Below are 19830 nucleotides of genomic sequence, written 5' to 3' on the forward strand. Positions count from 1 at the left end.
AAAGGCATAATTGCATGTAATTTGGAGCAAATCCTTTTGAAGACTGAAAAGCTGATATTGCAAATAAAATCAGCCTCTTGTCTTCTACATGGAGAATGTCAGAGGAAATAGTTTCCTTTCCCCCACTCCTAGCCTATTGCCAAGAAAATTTCCAGCACTGGAACAGGTCCATCTGTTATCAAGTTTCATGCTTCACTATGTAACACTTGGAGCTGAAGAAAGCCTAAAGACTGCTTGTCTATCTCCAGAAGCTTACTGGTGTCTTTACATAAAATGTTTTCCAGGAGTAGAACCAACCATGTACGTGCATTTTTTTGCAGGAACAGCTAGATGCAGAAACTTTAGTTTCTGTCTGAAGTGGAACCTTGCCCCAGGATTCTTCTTGCATACTTTTCCTTCTCAATTTGTGGTCATCAGGGGTGATGTAGTTTTACCCCCTTATCTCTCCAGTCCCCAAAATATGAGAGGAGAAAGATCAGGTGTGTATAATGTTAGGTCCTTTGCCAACATGTTTTAATTCTCCAGAACTCAAGATATTAATATAAGTATTTTATAACCAATAGTTTCTGGTCATGTATGATCTTCTAGGAATATCAGCATCTGGAGAGTCTTTGAACAATTAGTATCTCTTTAAGAAACCTAGAAGGAGGCCCTCAGTCTAATTGTTGCTGCTTTCCACCCAGTAAGGGCAGCTAGTCTGCTCTGACCACACCCACATTTTTTAGAAACAAATAAATGTCTTTGCAAAGGCAGAGAGAAAGAAAAGTTGTAATTGTTTTGTGATGTCTCCTTTTGCTCACTGCCCCCAACAATAATGCATTGTATGTTTTGTGCCAGAGGGTGTGGCATTCCAATTAACCTTTTTTTTTCTGTATAAGAATGCAAATTTCTATTTCCTGCTTCATCGAGCTATGAACAGCTTGTTGGTGTGTGAGGCTTTTATCAGTTTGGAAACTTAGGTGATCTTTTCTTCGCTGTGATGCTGTAGAATGTGTTATGCTTGAGACACTGAAGAAGAAGGGCTGAGAGCAGCAGATTGTTGTTTATCTGCAGTGAAATACCAACATGTTGCCTTTGACTACTTACAGTATACTGGAGATGTGTGGGCTAGATCTGTCTGGGTGTCATATTTGGCCAATTTTTTTAAATTAGAAAAGACAGACAGTCTTTGGCAGGAAGGTTTTATAGATCTGAGATGGACAAAACAACAGGAATGAATGTGCCGCTAGGGAATCAGTGCTCCTTAATTTTTCTTGTCTGCATCAGTAGTTTGGGGAACTTGAGTCACCAGTGTCCTTGATGAGTGCCTAGTTAGATCTCTTTTCCTATATACATTGCATGTATTCTGTTTATTCACTTTTCATCTTAATACAGAATGTAGAAACTTCTAGAAATCCAAACACTTCTGAGGGTAAAAGAATGCATGCACTGTCTAGCACTGATGTGTACTTTCCCTTTTCAGACTGCACACATAGCTACTATGTCAAATTCTACCACGCCTTCTTCCTTCCTATCTAGGGCAGAACATTTTTATTGCATTTTCCTTTGTTTTAATTTTTAAAGGACTGAATCTAGCTTTTGAAATAGATGTATGAGGTGTATTCTTTTCATGCACTTAGTAAAGGTTCTTTGTTTCTTTTTATGGTTGCTGTTTGACAGGTGGAGCATTGCCTTAATGAAAATATTTTATAAGTAACATTTTGAGGGTAAACACAATTAAAGGTGAAGAGTTCAAAAAGCTCTTGTGCTTAAAAAAACACAATCAAGGAAACAACAAAATACATAAAAGGAGAACTAATCACTTAAAATCACCATAGAACTCTTATATTGAAAGAAATATCCATAAACCAGAGGGGTTTTCAAAATTTGTAATCTGGGGTAGAGATGTTGCATGAAAATCAAAGGATAGGAAAATATGAATGAGAACAGTATTTTCTGTATGAAATATGTTTCTTGGGACATTGACATGTAAGAGAAAAACATAGGAAACAAAAAATAGGCTGAAGTGTTCAAAATGGGTTTTTGGAGGGAGATGAAAACTGATCTATGTGAAAGCAAAAGAGTTATTTTAGCTGGAAACATGAATACAGATTGCATCCTCAAAAGAGAGGGCCAGCAGTGTATTTTCTTTAAAGATATGTACATCTAAAAAAACCCCTTGTGAGTAATGGCAACAGGATTTTGTGCTGCTGCCCTGAAGATTAAATGCATGTGGGAGTTGAAGTAATTTTGTGTTACCAGGCAGGCAGAGCCTCCTGATGCATGACTTTAGAAAGGTGAAATTCCTGATCTCATTGTGCTAGGGAAATAACATTGTATATGACCTCTGTGCTCAGTAACAGATCCTCACAACAATTTTGTTTTTTAACAAATTGGCTACATTTGAGGAGAAGAGTGACTTAAAAGGTGAAGAGCAACTTGGCATGAGTGTGGCAGAATAACCTTTGTGCAATTTTTTGCTTAATTTCTTCATAACTACTGAGTTTCATTTGATAGAAGTTACCTCACAGCAGTAGATCTGGACATCAAGTTCCACATGGAATCCTGCAGGATGACATGCAGAATGCTGTTAAGGACAGTATGCTTCAGTAGCTGCTTCTGAGAATACAGGAGGAAGGATTATGGATCTTAGTGAAATGAAGCAGGAATTTCTTTAACCTTACAAATCTGCTCTTGACCCTTGGTTGCCATTCTTTCTTACATCAATGCACACGGTATTTCATTGTCTTCATGCAGAAATGTTTTTTGCTATTTGGTAATTTCCAAGTTTTGTAATGATAAAAGCACCTGAATAGAAATTGTGAACTCTGGCTTGCAAGCAGTTCAGGAAGCTTCCTGTCCTTGTACTAGAAAGCACTGAAGTTTTGTTTAAATTCTGTACTTTGGCCACACATTGTCATAGTTATACCAACCCCTTTAATTGCCATCAGATGTTGGTTGGTCTTTTACATTTGTTTACTACCTTTTATAATGAGAGGTCAGGGTTTGATAGTTTTCATGTAAGAGGAATTGACTCAATTACTTTGAATTAATCTATGCAGGGAATTGTGGCTTTTTAATTTTTATTCTTTTTTGTAATCTCTCTTGCCCACTTTCTTCTCTATTCTCAGCTCTTCTGTTTTCAAACTAGGTGACATTTTTTTTTGTGGGGAGTTAGAAACACAGGTTGTTTCTAAGCAACGCACATTTTAGTTCCAAGGCTTTGGCACCAGAACATGTTGGAGGTTGCATCACAGTTAGATTTTTAACTTCTTTTTTTAATCAGTCAGAGTTGGAGAGTGGGGCTAGCTTTTATAATAAACCAAAATTAAAATAAATAATTCTTTTGAGTCTAGAGAATACAGAATTCAGAGAACCAGATCAGAGAAGCTTGTTTCACTTCCTCTCATCCAATTCTAAAATGCTTGAGTGTGCACTGAAGCGGGTCATCTCCTTAAAATAGTCCTAACCTTAAAATAGTGCTCTTGATGCATGCAGTTGCGAAGGCATTGGGACTGCATGTCAGTCCATGCAGCTCTTGGAGTATTGTGGTTGGAGATGAAGGGCTGGTGCTGGTCCTGCTTGCTCAGCCCCTCTCCCTTCAGCTGCAGCACTGCAGCCTGTGCTATGCCTGGCAAGCACTGCCACTTTAATACTTGAAAATGAATACTGCGTAATAGTAAAGTCTTTTAATCTGGTCTTTTTTTGAACTCTTCTTCAGGAAGGGTGTTTTCAACAGGATTAATATATTATAAGCATGTGTTAATTACAAAGTGCTGAATATTTGATATATTAAAGGATTATTTTAATATTTTTCTGTATTTCTTATCCTGAAATGTCAAGCTGTTGTGTGGGTAATTAGGTCATTTTGAATTGAGCCAACTCATGGCAGATGTATATCATTTTTTGTGAGGTAATTCTTGATCATGGCATCTTTTGTATAGAGAGACTGGAAGGTCTGAGTTCTCTGCCTATATGATGCAGACACAAACATAAATATGGAGGAGTTTCAGACACATATACCAGTCTGCTGGCATCCTGCATAATATGCTGGAAAAGTGAAATAAACATGTTTTTATAATATCAGCTATGTTTATTTCCATATTAATATATTAACCTCATATTTCCTTGAATTGAATTAGCATTTTTTATAGAGCAACCTTGGTTCCAGGAACTCCTGAGAAATGTTCCTAATCCAATATACAATTACAATTATACAATATAACATAACAAACATGATGAAGGGTATTAGAATTTTAGAAGCACTGGCACAAGAAAAATCTCTGACATTCAGTTGCAGCTGACAAAGACAAGAAAATCTTGTTTGTAGTGCCCAAATACTTTATTAGAGTAGGTGGTTATTTAGTAAGAGATTAAATTATTTACAATAATTAAAAAAATTAAATATAAACATTCTCTTACCTGGCATAGAAACTAGCATTATAAATCAATGTGCCTTTCTCCTTAGCTGCTAAGCAATCACATCTTCTCAGTGAGCAGGAGTGCAAACAAAAATATGCCTTTTTTCACTCAAAGTCATGTCTAACTTTTTTTTGTCAATCTGGTAAGGCTTTTTAAAAGAGCAGATATGTAAAATAATACCACTTGTCAGGATGGTATTTTTAGCTGTTAACATGTGAAAAGACTTTAAACGGAAGTTTTGGATGTGTTCTGTACCTTGGAAGAGATGAAGTCTGAACACTGATATCTTAAATTGTAATTGTAACTTTGATGCTTTACTTTCTAAAACCTGGAATTTGCTTTTTGTTTTCAATTCCTTATGTGTGAGGAGAGAACTATTCTTTCTTGTTAAGTCTCTACAGCTTATCAAGTGCTTTGTTTACAACAAAACTGTATTGTCTGACATTTTCTACAGTGTTGACAATTTTGGACTTGGTCTTCTGCTTCAGACAAAGCAGATAAAACGCATGGTGTCATCATATGTTGGAGAGAATGCTGAATTTGAACGCCAATATTTATCTGGTGAGCTTGAAGTTGAGCTTACACCACAGGTAAGGAGTGTCTCTAAGAGAGTGGTGATTTCTTTTCATCTAACATTGAGTAGAATAACGCTTAAGTGGTTTTATAAAATTGTTTTGCAATCCAAATTTTATGCTTATGTGCAGAAGGAAATTGCCATCTGTGGAGGGCTGACCTTGAGTGGACTCCAGGCCCACCAAAGCCTCTCTCAACTCCCCTCAGCTGGACAGGGGAGAGAAAATATAGCAAAAGACTCATGGGTTGAGATAGGTAAAGGGAGAGATCACTCACCAGTTATTATCATGGGCACCATAGACTCAGCTTGGGGAACTTAATTTAGTTTATACCAATCAAATCAGAGTAGGCCAAGAGAAGTAAACCTAAATCATAACACCCCATTCTCCTATACACACTTTACCCCAACCTTCTCTTCTTCCTGGCTGTAATTTTATTCACAATTTATACCCTGCTAGTGGCACAGAGGGAGGAGGGAATAGGGGGATTGTGGTCAGTTCATCACATGTTGTGCAGCTCCTTCCTGCTCAGAAGACTCCTCATACTCTCCTGCCATCCAGAGTGGGTCCCTTACACAGGAACAGACTGCTTCAGCACAGGTCCCTTCTGCACAGTGTGGTCCTTCAGGAGCAGGCTGCTCCAATGTGGATCTCCTGTGGGGTCACAAGTCCTGCTCCAGCATGGGCTGATCCTTCCATGGGAATACATGTCCTGCCAGGAGTCTGCTCCAGCACCAGCTTCCCATGGGGTCACAGCCTTCTTTCAAGCATTTACCTGCTTGGGTGTGGGCTCCTCCAGGGGCTGCAGGTGGATTTGTGCTTCCACATGGCCACCATGGGCTCCAGGGGCACAGCAGCCTCACCATAGTCCTGCTATGGGCTGCAGGGAAATCTCTGCTCTGGCACCTGAAGCACATCCTGACCCTCCTCCTTCACTCACCTTGGTGCCTGCAGAGTTGTTCCTCTCATATATTCTCACTCCTCCCTGCTCTGGATGCACTTATATCTCTGCAAGAGGTTCCTTTTCAACACGCTGTCCTAGAGGCAGTACCACTGTTATAGATGGGCTCAGCCTTGGAACCAGCTGGCACTGGTTCTGTGGACACTGGGGGAAGCTTCTGGCATATTCTCAAAGAAACCACCCCTCTAGCTACCAAAACCTTACACCATCTTAGGGTCAGGCATCTGTTCTGAACTGACTGTTATTTGTGTGAATTCCTTTAATGGAATTAATAATAGATTATATTAACCTGAGTTTATATATATATACACACACACATATTTAGATTTTATTGAAGATTGCAGAAAAAGGCAAATATGCTCAGTACTGTGGCCCCATATAAAGGGAAGGAAGTCAAGGAGTTGCTCTGTTCCCATCTTGGTGTCAGGTTTTGGGGATGTTGCATGTGCAATGCCTGCCATCTAGTGGACAGGAAATTTTGTTCGTTGTCAAACAAAACCCTTCTGGCTTGTTCATTACCTCTTAACTAAATTAATCTGTCATACTGTTACGAGCAAATGTAAAACTTTACTTTTTAGCACCGTGTTTTTAACTATTTTAGTACTGCCAAGCTATCCAAATAACATGAATGAAATGAGATTCTAAAATCATCAATATCACTTATCTTCTAGTGATATCAACTCCTGTCAAGTAGGTGCTCTCACTTTAAAGCCTACAACATGTTAGTGTGTGGCATTTTCAAAGGTGACACATAAAATTTGAGCTTTAAGCAGCTATTTATATAAGTTTCTGGGAAAAACAATTGTGTTAAATTTTTATTAAGAATACTATTTTGAGCTCCCTCTCTTGTGAAACACAGAATCACAGAACGGGTCAGGTTGGAAGGACCCACGCTGAGTGACCTGGTCCAACATGTTTGCTCAAGCAGGGTCATCCTGGAGCACACAGCACAGGATTGTGTCCAGATGGTGCTTGGATATCTCCACTGAGGGAGACTCCATGGCCTCTCTGGGCAACCTGTTTCAGTGTGTGGTCAGTGTCACAGTTAAGAATTTCTTCCTCATGTTCAGGTGGAACTTCCTGTGTATCAGTTTCTGCCCCTTGCCTCTTGTGCTGGTGCTCAGGACCTGTGGACAGAGGCTGGCTGCCTCTTCTTGGCAGCCCTTCTTCAGACACTTTCAGACAGAGGCATTGATAAGGCCCCCTCCAAGTCACCTCTGCTCAAGGCTGAACAGGCTCACTCCCTCAGCCTTTCCTTGTAAGAGACATGCTGCAGGTCCTTGATTGTCTTCTTTAACCTTCACTCCAGGACCCAGTCCAAGAGTTTCATGTCTCTCTTGTCCTGAGGAGCCAGAACTGCACACAGCAGTCCAGACATGGCCTCACCAGGCCTGAGTAGAGAGGCAGGATCAGCTCCCAAGACCTGCTGAAGATTCTCCTCCTGATGCACCCCAGCACACCCTGGCCTTGGCCACAGGGCACTGCTGCTCATGGTCAGCTTGTTGCACACCAGGACCCGCAGTCCTTGTGCACAGAGCTGCTTCCCAGCAGGTCAGCCCCTGGCCCGTACAGGTGCATGGGATCCTTCCTCCTCAGGTGCAGGACCCTGGATCTTCCCTTTCTGAATTTCATATTGTTCTTCTCTGCCCAACTCTCCAGCCTGTCAAGGGTTCTGAAGGGCTGCACAGCTCTCTGGGGTGTCAGCCTCTCCTCCCAGCTTTGTGCTGAGGTGCATCTGCCCTTCTCCAAGCCATTGATGAATAAGTTAAACAATACTGGGCCTAGTATTGGCCCCTGGAGGGGCACCACTAGTGACAGGCCTCCTACTGGATCCAGTGCCACTGGTTTCAACCCTCTGGGAGCAGCTGTACAGCCAGTTCTCAGTTCACGAGCTGCCCTCTCATACAGTCCACTCTTCCTGAGCTTGCCTATGAGGATGCTGTAAGAGAATGTTTCTTAGAATTACAGACTTGGGTGTAAAAATTCCTTTTATATCCAGTCAGCAGACCTGAAAAGTGCCAGAAACTTGTAATTTCTGATGTTTCAAATGTCATAAATCTCACAATGCATTTTTTTTTCCTTCCTATTTAATGTTCAGTATTTTCATCTAGAGGACCATGAACTCCTTAAACATGCAGTTGGCTCTGTGAACTACAGATATGCTATGCAGATCCAGCATAGAAATAATGGGTCTGCAGTATATAATGTGAAACAGCAGGGTGAATAGCTTGGAGAGGTGGGGATTTGAAATATCTGTGTCAAGAAAATAGTTTTGCCTGAAATAGTTTGGTACAACCTTAGGCAAAATGGGCGACTTTTGTATTATTGTTGCACAGTAAGGAAGAGGTCACTGTGAGATCTGGAAGTGCTAAGGCTTTTTAGAACACAGAACTCTGTGTCACTGCATGGTTTACATCTGCCTCTTGCCACCATTTTGAAAACCTGCTTCTTGCAGGATAACTGGGGAAAATAAAATCCATGTTGAAGAGGCTGTTAAACTGGATAATTGACCATGATGTTCTTGTCTTGCTTTGAATCCAGGAAACTACATAAAAGAAAAAAAATCCAGGAAATGACACTAATGACAGGCAAACACACATCTTTGGCCATAAGTCCACAATTAAGGCAAATTAGAAGTTTTTGCTGTTACTATTTTGTGCTATAGCTTGATATAGAGAATACTGCAAACAGAGTGGTCAAAGATAGTATAAAAACTGCTCTTTTAGCTTTTTGGTATTCTTGGCATGGGCAACCCAGATCATTTGACTCCCTCTTCCTTTCTCAATCTGCCATGCTTGGCTGTTTCAACTAGGAGTGGGTTTGGAAGCTTTTCTTACAGTGTTGAATAATGAACATCAACATTTAAGACTTGGAGAAGAAAAACCTTCTAGGATATGTTGCCAGGTGGGAAAGATAAAAAGAACTCTGTACTGTTCTCAAGAGTAATGCGTTGGGAAACAAACTGAAGGAAAGGCAACACAGCCAAATGCTGGGCCCGGTATTTGGGAGGTAGTTTTATAATAATTCATGAACAGTTCATGACTGTGTGTCAAGCACTTCTTGTCATATCTTGTACTAGTCCCATATAGGAAAGCTAAAATGTGAGGAAGAAATAGATGATCACATCTGTCTACTGTGAACAGAAGGAAAAGCTACAAAAGACAGGATATAAAATAAAATTAATGCAAGCCATTCATCAAAGTTTGCTTTGTTGTTCCCAAATGAAAATTTCTTAAATATTTTTTTTTCTCACAGGGTACACTTGCTGAACGTATTAGAGCAGGAGGAGCAGGAATCCCAGCGTTTTACACCAGTACTGGCTATGGGACACTGGTGCAGGAAGGGGGTGCACCCATCAAGTACAACACAGATGGCACTATTGCCATTGCCAGCCAGCCAAGAGAGGTAAGAGGTCTGACTGCCATTAGGAAGCCTTAAGCATTGAAAAATTAATTTCTAACATATTTACAAAATAAACAGGAGTTTAAGAAGGAGTTAAGTTTAACCTTCCTTTAAGTTAACTGGGTGTCTGTGGTACCAGACACATTAGCTTTGCTTTCACTTCTTACTGCGTCCTCTGTGATGTGTTAAAGAAGTTTTTACAGTTCTAGAGTGATTTACCATCAAGACCTGGTCCAAGTTAAAGCCTGTCCTGCTGAATTACTCTTCACTTGACTGTCCTCTGACCAGGAGGTCAAACAAAATTTTGTACCATGCCACTGAAGTGCATAGAGCTGTTTGAGAACAACCTCCTGTTACTGGGGCAGATGGTCTTCAAATACTGCACTATGAGCAAGCAGTACATGGAGCTTCAGCCTTAGAAGAAACGGGGCATTCTCACGTTAAACTGGGAAGAGCTCAGTTGACACAGATTTCAGGAAATGCATTTCTCAACATCTGAAATGCAACTTAGTCTCAGTTTTTAAAAGTGCGAAGAAATAAAAAGACTGTGGATCTCAGGGGAGAAACCAGGGTTTAATTTTGAAATTGGATGTAGGATTTGGAGAAGGGAAGAGATATCTCAGTGCCATCATTTTTCTTGAATAAATGAATGGGGCTAATATTGTGTGTCCCAATTAGGCTGTGTGCAACATTAAATTTACCTCAAGAGCATTTCTGGGGTAAAGGTAATTCCACTCTAATTGTATTTTATACATGACTATTTGCAGTATCTAGGCATTGCCTTAGTCTTTTATATTTCCTTAGTTTTTTTACTGCATACATCATTATGATGTTTTACCAATTGGAGGAATGTTTTGTTCATTAAATAGCTTATCATTTTAATAACATATTTCTTCGTTTGTTTTTCTTTTGACATTTGTGGAAAAGTGTCCCTTACTCTCCTCAGTCTAGTAGCCATGGAGTGCTGATAACAAGCATGATTTGTTCAATTCCATCCTCCACATCCATTTTTCACAGAAGTGTCATTTTATAAAGACCCAGATCTCCTTGTATGGTACTGGCAAACTGATGTCTGATACACCTTATCTCATACTTTCTTCCCTTTTCAGCAATTTTAAACCCTCTCAAGTAATATTTGTGTATACTCTTGCCTTCTACATTGTTAAGAGAGGTAGTCTTTAATCTTTTTCTATAGGATTAAAACACTAGCTCTGTCAGTGTTCCATATTTTGGCTTCAGGCACAGTATCATTCATTGCAAATATTGATCATATAATGCAGGGAAAGCCAAATGAAACGCAGAGTGTTAGAAGACATAATTTGAGTAGTCTATTTTGAATTGACTTCATTTTGGATTTGGGGTTTCTGATGGTAGGCAGTGCTTATGAACCTTTTCAGTAATTCTGCTTTAGCTCTTTAGTTTTTGGTTAGCTGGTAGATGTGCAGGACAAAGCATGTCTAATTCCAGTAGATGGAGCAGGAGGAATATGGATTCTCATGATGTTTCACTAGAGACACTATAATAAAACTGGGGTTTTATAATCTTTCCATGCATCTCTGTTATCATTGTTATCATCATTTTTCAGTTAAAACTTTACAGAGTACAAAAAGAAGTTGAAATAGAATAACTAAATAGTAATAAAAGAAGTTGAAACATGATAGCTGAAATAAGTATCACATGTGAAATCTGTTGGAAGAAACCAATGTCTCAATTTTGTACTTTTTTCTGTAGGTGAGGGAGTTTGATGGTCGTCACTTTATTCTGGAGAAATCTATTACAGGAGATTTTGCTCTTGTGAAAGCATGGAAGGCTGATCGTGCAGGAAACATAATTTTCAGGTATGACATGTTTACTGGTAGGAAAAGATTATTTTACAGATTAGATAATGAATGAGAAGGCAAATCCTGTCTCCTGTGTTATGGCAAAATAATGTTTTACTGATTTCACATTCTTTCATATTGCCTTTCCCTACCGTCAAATTACACTGCTATAAAACACCAAAATATAATTGCTTTTTCTAATGACTTTTGAGAATTGAAACACAGGTATGAAATAAAGCATTCATAGTTAAAAATGAGACACAGCAGACCAAAGTCATTATGATGACTGTTGAGAAATTTAGTGACATTCTCTTTCTTTCAATTTTCATGTTAGTTTGGATCCTTTTCATTGAGCAATTAAAGGCTGACCCAATAAATAAACATTCATATACGAGAGAAAAGAAGGGAACTGAGTCAGTCTTCTGGCCAGTCAGTGATGGGAGAACTGATTATGTTTAAAGAAAACTGTATTTAAAATTTATTTAATCTCAGTGGCATAGGGAAAGGTATCACATGAATTTCAACATCTTTGCAATGAAAAGTTTGATGTTGCACTACTGATAAAATCTTTTCTACGAGTTGCTCTGTTTGTGTTCTGGTTTGTCCTGAACTGAAGCAGGAGAGAGCTTTGCTTATGTTTAATGCCCGGTTTTTATTTGTTTGTCTCATGGCTATCAGATGAAAAGGTATGTGTTGTAGTTGTCACTTGCAGTTTATTACAAGCATGTGCTGACTGAAAGTCTGTATTAGAACACAGATTTTGGAAAAGCAACTGAAAAATGAAATAATGCTTGTAAAGCAAGGCTTTTCATTATGTATATATGTGTGTGTATGCGTATATATTTATATATCCACATAATTAATGCTAAATTAAAAAAAAAAAAGTTTTTATTTTGCCCAACTCTTGACATCAAGACTTGTGCACTGGCAAGAATATGGCTTCTGATTGAAAGCTGAACTTTTTTGTGGGGGTGCAGATGAATTTGATGGCTGCTAAACCACTCTCCTTAACGTCTGGTACACTGAATACAGGAAACACTCTTCCCTCATGGACTTGTTTTTGTTTGATCCTGAGCCACTACTCTCTGGGCTTTTATCCTGTGTCTTTCTACTGATGCATAGAAGATGCCTCCCAAAATTCCTTCATTCTCCACAGAAACCGACTGGTTGTCTTCTCATTTTACCCTCTTCCTTTATGTCCTGTTGTTTTCTATGCCTTTCCTTCTTCCTGGTTCTTTCAGATGTCTTCATTATGTTTCCCACAATCATGTAATACAGCTGATAACAGATAGCACTTCCATCTGGAGTGAAGACCTAAAAAATCTTGACTCCTCCCTTCAACTGTAACTCATTGAAGATGGAAACTAATCATCATCTGGTGTCCTATTCCATATAGAGTATTGCTAGATCAAAGGAATTTGGTTATGATAAGCAGTGACTTATTCTGTTTCTGGATGAGACATGATTATTTGCTAACACAGAAGAGAGAAATATAGGATTACCTTATAACTTGCTGTCTGCTGCCACCTTCACAGCAGTGTGGTACTATTCATAGTGTGTTTCCTGTGACTCTGCAAAGCCAGTTGCAATGGTGTAAGTGTCTGCCAAACTGTTAATCACCCTCAAGCTAAGAGCTTTTACAAATTTAGAGGATGTACTTTAGGTACACTTACTTGGACCACAGGCTGGCACTATTTTTTTTCCTATTCTCATACATCAAGCCATACTGTTTTCTTGGAATTCAAAATGGCTCAAACTTCTTTAGAAAGTTGTTTTTAAAGTGCTTGTTTTGTTTGTTTTTTGAGTTTTTTTAAGTTATACTTCATGAGCCCTAGATCCTTTGCTCCATACAGCATGTTGTGGTGGCTTTCATTTCAGTATTCTACACCACTTAGCAGTGGTTAGCTTTTGTCTAACAAAGGTCTTAACCTCCCTTGGGGCTTTGCTCATTAGGCACAACATCAGGGAGTGCTACTGCTTCTGTGCATAGGCAGAGAATCTCAGAATGGCCTGGAAGGGATTTTAAATATCATCCAGTTCCAGCCTCCTGGTGTGGGCTGGAATACACTCCACTGGGTTGGGTTGCTTACAACTCCATCCAGCCTGGCCTTGAACACTTCTGGGGATGGGGCATCCACAACTTCTCTGGGCAACCTGTTACAATTCCTCACCATCCTCAGTAAAGAATTTCTCCCTAATACCAAATCTAAACCTCCCCTCTTTCAATCTGAAGACATTCTCCCTTGTTTTGTTACCACATGCCCTTGTGAAAAGTCCTTTTATATTGAATACTCCCTTCAGGTACTGGAAGAACACAATCAGGTCACCCTGAAGCCTTCTCATGACTGAACAAACCCAGTTCTCTCAGCCTTTCCTTACAGAAGAGGTTATTCATCTCTCTGATCATCTTGGTAGCCCCTGGACTGGCTCCAGCAGGTCCCTGTCCCTCCTGTGCAGGGACCCCAGCTCTGGTGCAGTGCTCCAGGGGGTCTCAGCAGAGCAGAGCAGAGGGGCAGAATCCCCTCCCTGCCCTGCTGCCCACGGGGCTCTGGATGCAGCCCAGGACACGTTTGGCTCTCTGGGCTGTCAGTGCCATGGCTGGGGCATGTCCAGCCTCTCACCCACTGCACCCCCAAGCCCTTCTGGGCAGGGCTGGGCTGGGGCTGTTCATGCCCAGCCTGTGCTGATATCAGGGGTTGATCTGACCCAGGGGCAGCACCACTCTTGGCCTTGTTAAACCTCATCAGATTCCCATGGACACACTTCTCCAGCTTATCCAGATCCATCTGGATGGCATCCCATCCTTCAGAGCTGTCAACAGCACCATTCAGCTTGATGTCATCTGCTAATTTGCTAAGGGTGCACTCAATTCCCTTGTCTGTGTCACTAATGAAAATATCAAATAACATAGTCCCAATACAGACTCCTGAGGGACACCTCACTCGTCACTGATGTCCACTGGGACATCCCTCTGAGACATTCACCATTAACTTTTGGATGTGACTGTTGGACCAATCCTCATCTACCAAACAGTCTATGCAATCAAATCCATCTCTCTCCAAATTAGAGACGATGATCTTGGGGGGCTATAAAGCCATGTCAAAGGCTTTAGAGATGCAGATAAATGAGATCTGTAGCCATTTCCCATCCATTGATGTAGTCACTCCATCTTAGAAGACCATTATATTGGTTAGGCAGTACTTGCCAAGCTGATGAGAAGTTTTGCTGTCCTGAATCACATCCCTGTCCTCCCTTATGCCTTAGCACAGCTTCCAGGAGTATGCCCCATGATCTTCCCAGGCACAGAGGTGCAGCTCACAAGTCAGTAGTTCCTGGGGTCCTCCTTTATATAATTTTTAATGTTGGGAACCATTTTTCCCTCTTTCCAGTCACCTGGTACTTCACCTGATTGCCATGACTTTTGAAATACCACAGAGAATGATTTGTGTGCCTCCTTTGGCTCTCCTCTCTTTTCATCTGGTACAATTCTGCTAGTTGTCCTAGCTCAGTGTACTTTGACTTTACAAGCAAATGTGTGGCTTGTTGGTGAAAATACACTACTGACAAAGAAGCAGAAATTAAGGGATAACCTGAGTTGGAGCCTTGTCTGCCACACTCATGTCAGGTCATACCTTCATGATTCAAATGGTTCTGCAATACATGAATTCAGCTCCTACCTGAGGTGTCTCTGCACCTTTGTGTCATTAGGTGTGTAGTGGATGTATTTTCTTGATTTATGCTATGAGCTAGTTTGCTATCTTTTGCCTTTGGGAGAAAAGATGTCATGCCTTTGGGTCCAGTGGAACAATGGAATTTTGCAGACGTTGCTAAGTCTAGATGTCCAGAAAATTCTCTTAAAATAAAAAAGCAAAATCCTCTAGTTAGTTTTTGAATTTCCTACTGCTAATCCCTTAACATTATTCTGTGTTGGGAAATAAATGTAGTGCTTCTGTTTTTTATTTTTTTTTTCCTTCTGGATGATTTGCTCTTTAGAAATAAGGCCTTTGATCCCATAAAACTTCTGGATGGTGTGTTCTTTAGAAATAAAGCCTTTGATCCTGTAAAAGACTGCTGCTTCTGAAACAACTTTACTAACTCAAGAACAGTTTAAATGGCAGAAGCTTTTATAAATTATGTCAGATTAGAGACCATTATTTTTTTTAATGTCAAATTAACATAGAAATGTTTTCTTGTAGTTTTTTCCCTATGTAAAAATAATTTTTATCAGTTTCTTTTACTGGCAGAGTAGCCACTACAATCTTGAGAAAGTGTCTCAGAAAAGTAGTTACATGAAATGAGAGGGATGAAATACTGAATTGTTAGTTTTGTCATTTTCCTTTTCCCCATTTGTATCCATTTCTCAGCTATTTTATTCCATCTTTTATAACTATTTTTCTTCTCATTTGCTACCCTGCCTAGTGCAGGGTAGTTTTTTCCTGAATCACTACTAACTAGTGTTGTATTTGTCTCTCAGAGTTGAGTATGAATTCACATTGTGGGTTTTTTTCTTTTGTTCCTTATTGTTACATCCTTTTGGGTCTGTATAGGCACCAAGAAGACCCATGGACAGAAGATATTCATAGAGTCATAGAAACCTAGAATCATAGAGTCCTAAAATCATAGAATATGTTGAGTTAGAAGGGACCCTCAGGGATCATCAAGTCCAACCCCTGGCCCTGCACAGCACCATCCCCAAGAGTCACATCATGTACATGAGAGCATTGTCCAAATGCTTCTTAAACTCTGTCAGGCTGGTGCTGTGACCACTGCCCTGCAGAGCCTGTTCCAATGCTCAACCACCCTCTGGGTGAAAAACTTTTTTCTAATAGTCAGCCTTTTCCTAACCCTCCCCTGATATAACTTCAGGCCATTCATTCCCTTGGTCACACGGAGATCAGTGCCTGCCCCTCCTCTGCCCCTCACAGGGAAATTGTAACTGCAGTGAGTGTCCCCTGGGGCTGAACAGACCCAGTGCCCTCAGCCACTCCTGATCTGGTCATCCTTGTGAACTTCCTTTAGACAATCTCTTATAGTTTAGCATATTTTTTATATTGTGGCACCCAAAGCTGCCCCCACCACTGGAGGTGAGGCCTCCTCAGAGCAAAGCAGAGCAGGACAATCCCCGCCCTTGCCCGGCTGGCGATGCCCCTGATGGCCTCAGGACAGGCTTGGTCCTTTGTTAGAGCCTCACAGCTGCTGTTGTGAGGCGTGTTGGCACTAACACGGCGTTTCCCCAGGACAGGTGTCTGTGCGCGGGTTTGGCAGTGCCGGTGCTCGGGATCCTGCCCGAGCTGCGGTGCGCGCCCCGGGCTCGGGCCTGGCGGGCGGGAGCGCGGAGCGGCTGCGGCCCGGCCTCAGGGGGGGGCCCGCTCCAGGGGGCCTCTGAAATAACCAGGGCGGCGCAAAAAAAAAAAAAAAAAAAAAAAGCTTCTCTGGAAAAACGGGTTTTGTCTTGTTTTGAAACCTGGTTTCATGGATTTAGATGAAAAATTTTCAAGAATTCTGCTTTATGACAGAGAAAAATGCTGAGAATCTAGCAGTGGAACACCACGAAAACCTTCATGGTATTTCTTAATTATTAAATGTGCCACACGGTTTTGTTGGGTTTTTTTTTTGGGCTTTTTTTTTGTTTGTTTGTTTTCTCCAAAACACATAATGTAGCTGACACAGGTCACTTATTTAATCTGTGTCTGCTAGGATCTTGCAGTTCCCAACACAGGTCAAGTGTTGCTTTTATCCTCTAGAGGTTCTTTTTCCTTGGTACAGAAATGCTTTGTGGAAATACTTAGGGTGAATGCCAGAGTCTTACAGTGAGTGCCAAAACTGACACAGGTTGTTTTTGTTGTTGTCGTTGTTTGTTTTTTTGTTTGTTTTTGTTGTTGTTGGTTTTTGCTTTTTTTTTTTTTTTTTTTTTTTTTTTTTTTTAAAGATAATTGAATTACATTTACTACCAGGTAAAGTGCTATCACAAATCCTAGTCTGGGTTAGGAAAGCACACTGGAGAGATTGTTAGGCCTGTGGAGATAATTTTCATTTTAGTGTGGTGAAATAATGGCATTGTACAAAGTCCAGCTTGCTGCTGCTTTTGGATCCAATAAATGAAAATATCGATAACATACCCAATTTCAATTAAACAGTGTGCTGATTAGAACTCAAAAGAAGTCCTAATGTAGCAAAATATGATTTCATTTCAGATGCATCTATACAATTCCGTAATGCTTTTTTATACCTTGTACTTTTTTTCCATTAGTTCTCCAGCTATTTGGCAAAAAACTTCATGATGCTTAAAATACAGACATTCCTCTAGTAGCTGAAGTGTAAATGTAAGACTTTTCCTCTGAAAAGTCTTTTGTTGTACTGTTATGTCCTTTAATATTTATTCATTTTCTTTCTTTTTTCACCAGGAAAACTGCAAGAAACTTCAACCAGCCTATGTGCAAAGCTGCAAAGACTACTGTAGTAGAGGTAGGAAATTATATACCAATATACCTATAGTGGTATACCCAACATACCCCTTTATCTTACATGGCATTCTGGAGACAGACTGCGGGGATTTCAGATCATTGCAGGATTTCAAATCAGGGACAGTGGTCTAACCTCTCTCCTTGGATTGCCTTCTCCTGCCACTATGCTCTGTTTTGGTGATTAATTCCTTTGTAGCTGTACATGTGATGCTGCCAGGACTTTGTGTTCATTGTGATCGGTCGTAGAAAGGGAAACAAAGCATGAACCTTCAAATTTGTTAAATAAAGTAGTATGTGAATGAAAGAGAGAAAGAGTAGGCTTAGACTATGCTTCAGAAGATTCACACAAGACTTTATGCAAAATCTTTGGAAAATAAAATCATGTATGTAACAACACAGATCAGGCAAGCCATAGAGCTATCACATTCATGGTCTCTAAAATATCAGTCCACAATGAGACACAGACATTTGGCTGTGTCTTGAGAAAGAGGATGAATTAGCTGATCTAGAAATTTCTTCCAGTCTTTTTGCCCTTTCACTTTGTCTGAAATGATAATATTTAAAAACATGAAGCAGCCTACACTGGAAAAATATTGGTGCCTGCAGAGTTGCTAAGGCATAGCAATGTGTAAAAGATAGACTCTTCTATTAGGTTTTTCTTCACTCTCTGATAAGTTTTTATATATGCCTAATAAAAGCTAAATACAGTTTGGCAGTATGATCAAGACAAATTCTTCTAGACTATTTCTAGTAAATGGTTTATGGAAGAGGCTTTTATTTCTTCAGGGTTTTTTGTTTGTTTGTTTTGGGGGTTGGCTTAGTTTTTGTTTGTTTGCTTATAAGATGTTATTTGGAAAATATATTTGTTATATAAGCATCTCTGGATAATACATTTGGGAACTTCAGTTATTTCTTTGTGCCTTACAGAACAATCACAAAAAATATCATGGTATTTGCCACATGACTTATAGTGGCAATGCAGCAAAACATTTTCATATTTTGTTTTTAAGAAAGGTTTCAAGCATTCTTCTATTTAAAAATTAAATAAAGAATCTTTCCTTCTAGACACTTGTCCTTTATATCTTGTTCAGTCTGGCATTTAAAGAATTTAAGTAAATCAAAGCCTTCCACCTACATTCCATCTCATTCTATCTTTCTGCTCTTCTATCCATGTATGATAGGGTAAAATTTTCTTGTCAGTGAGCAACTGATGTGACATCATTCTTGCTGTAATTCCATTTATCAGTTGTTAGTAGATCTGCTGTGAACTGTGTCCACTTTGAATCCTATTGCATTTTAATACCATTTGAAAAACTGTCAGTCTTTCTCCAAGAAGCATTATTAATATTACCTTACAATTCTGTTTTTTTTATGGACAAATTAGATGAAGATGCAAATCCCCATATTTAGAACAAATATTTTGAACCACCCTTGATTTAACTTTTCATTCTTTCAAAGTGGAGTTCAGAATGTTGTGTTTGGGTTTAAGAGTTAAATCCCAGGGTATCAGAAGGAAATATTTCTATATGGTGTCTAATACATCCTCAGTATGGGCACTATAAACTGTCTTAGCTCATCAATAGGGAACTGAGGCAACTAAAAATTTGAGCTTTGCCCGGCTTCTTAGTTAATATTGTTCAAGGCTGAAGATTGAAATTCTCACTCCCATTTACAGGGAGAAGATAAGAATTTGTGTAGGGTAGTAATTCAGATCTTTCTTGGCAGTGGGGATTTCTAAATTCTGGTGTTTGTTCCCAGTTCTGTTTCTGTTTTTCACTGACTGAACATTTAATTGAATTTAAGCAGACAGTTCTAGTCTTGAGGAGTAGAGACTTGAAGCCACCCCTGCTCCTTTTCATCAAAAAAGCCACAGGTCAGGCTTCAAAGATAAAGTGCTTAACTGGGGTTTTCAGGATTGTTTCCCACCTTCCTGAGATTTACTTTAGTTTCTAATCATTGATACAAATGTGGAATGGCATTTGGCATAGCAAGATACTGGTGGTACTAATGATGAGAAACTAATGAAATATAAACTGGAAATCCAATCTCAATCTATTTGTGAACTTGTTGAAAATAGGAAGTTAACTGGAAATAAATTACATTTGTTAACATGTTCTGCTAAGTTAACATGAGGAGCTGTGAAATCTGACACGCATACACAGTGAAAGACTTTCTTTACTTAATGCTGCTGTTCTCTAGTTTTAGTCTGT

The 19830-nt window shown here is 39.7% G+C and overlaps 1 protein-coding gene across 1 annotated transcript in view; it reads left to right on the forward strand.

Annotated features, from left to right (window-relative positions):
* The window catches only part of OXCT1 (3-oxoacid CoA-transferase 1), an 84816-nt gene that overhangs the window by 11999 nt on the left and 52987 nt on the right, over positions 1 to 19830 (forward strand). The window contains exons 4-7 of the mRNA XM_079330310.1: positions 4856 to 4991; positions 9190 to 9339; positions 11068 to 11174; positions 17561 to 17621. Coding sequence (XP_079186436.1) covers positions 4856 to 4991; positions 9190 to 9339; positions 11068 to 11174; positions 17561 to 17621 — 454 coding nt within the window. The remainder of the gene's footprint in view (positions 1 to 4855; positions 4992 to 9189; positions 9340 to 11067; positions 11175 to 17560; positions 17622 to 19830) is intronic.

Source organism: Erithacus rubecula (genome assembly GCF_903797595.1).
Source record: "Erithacus rubecula genome assembly, chromosome: Z".
Lineage (NCBI taxonomy): Eukaryota > Metazoa > Chordata > Aves > Passeriformes > Muscicapidae > Erithacus > Erithacus rubecula.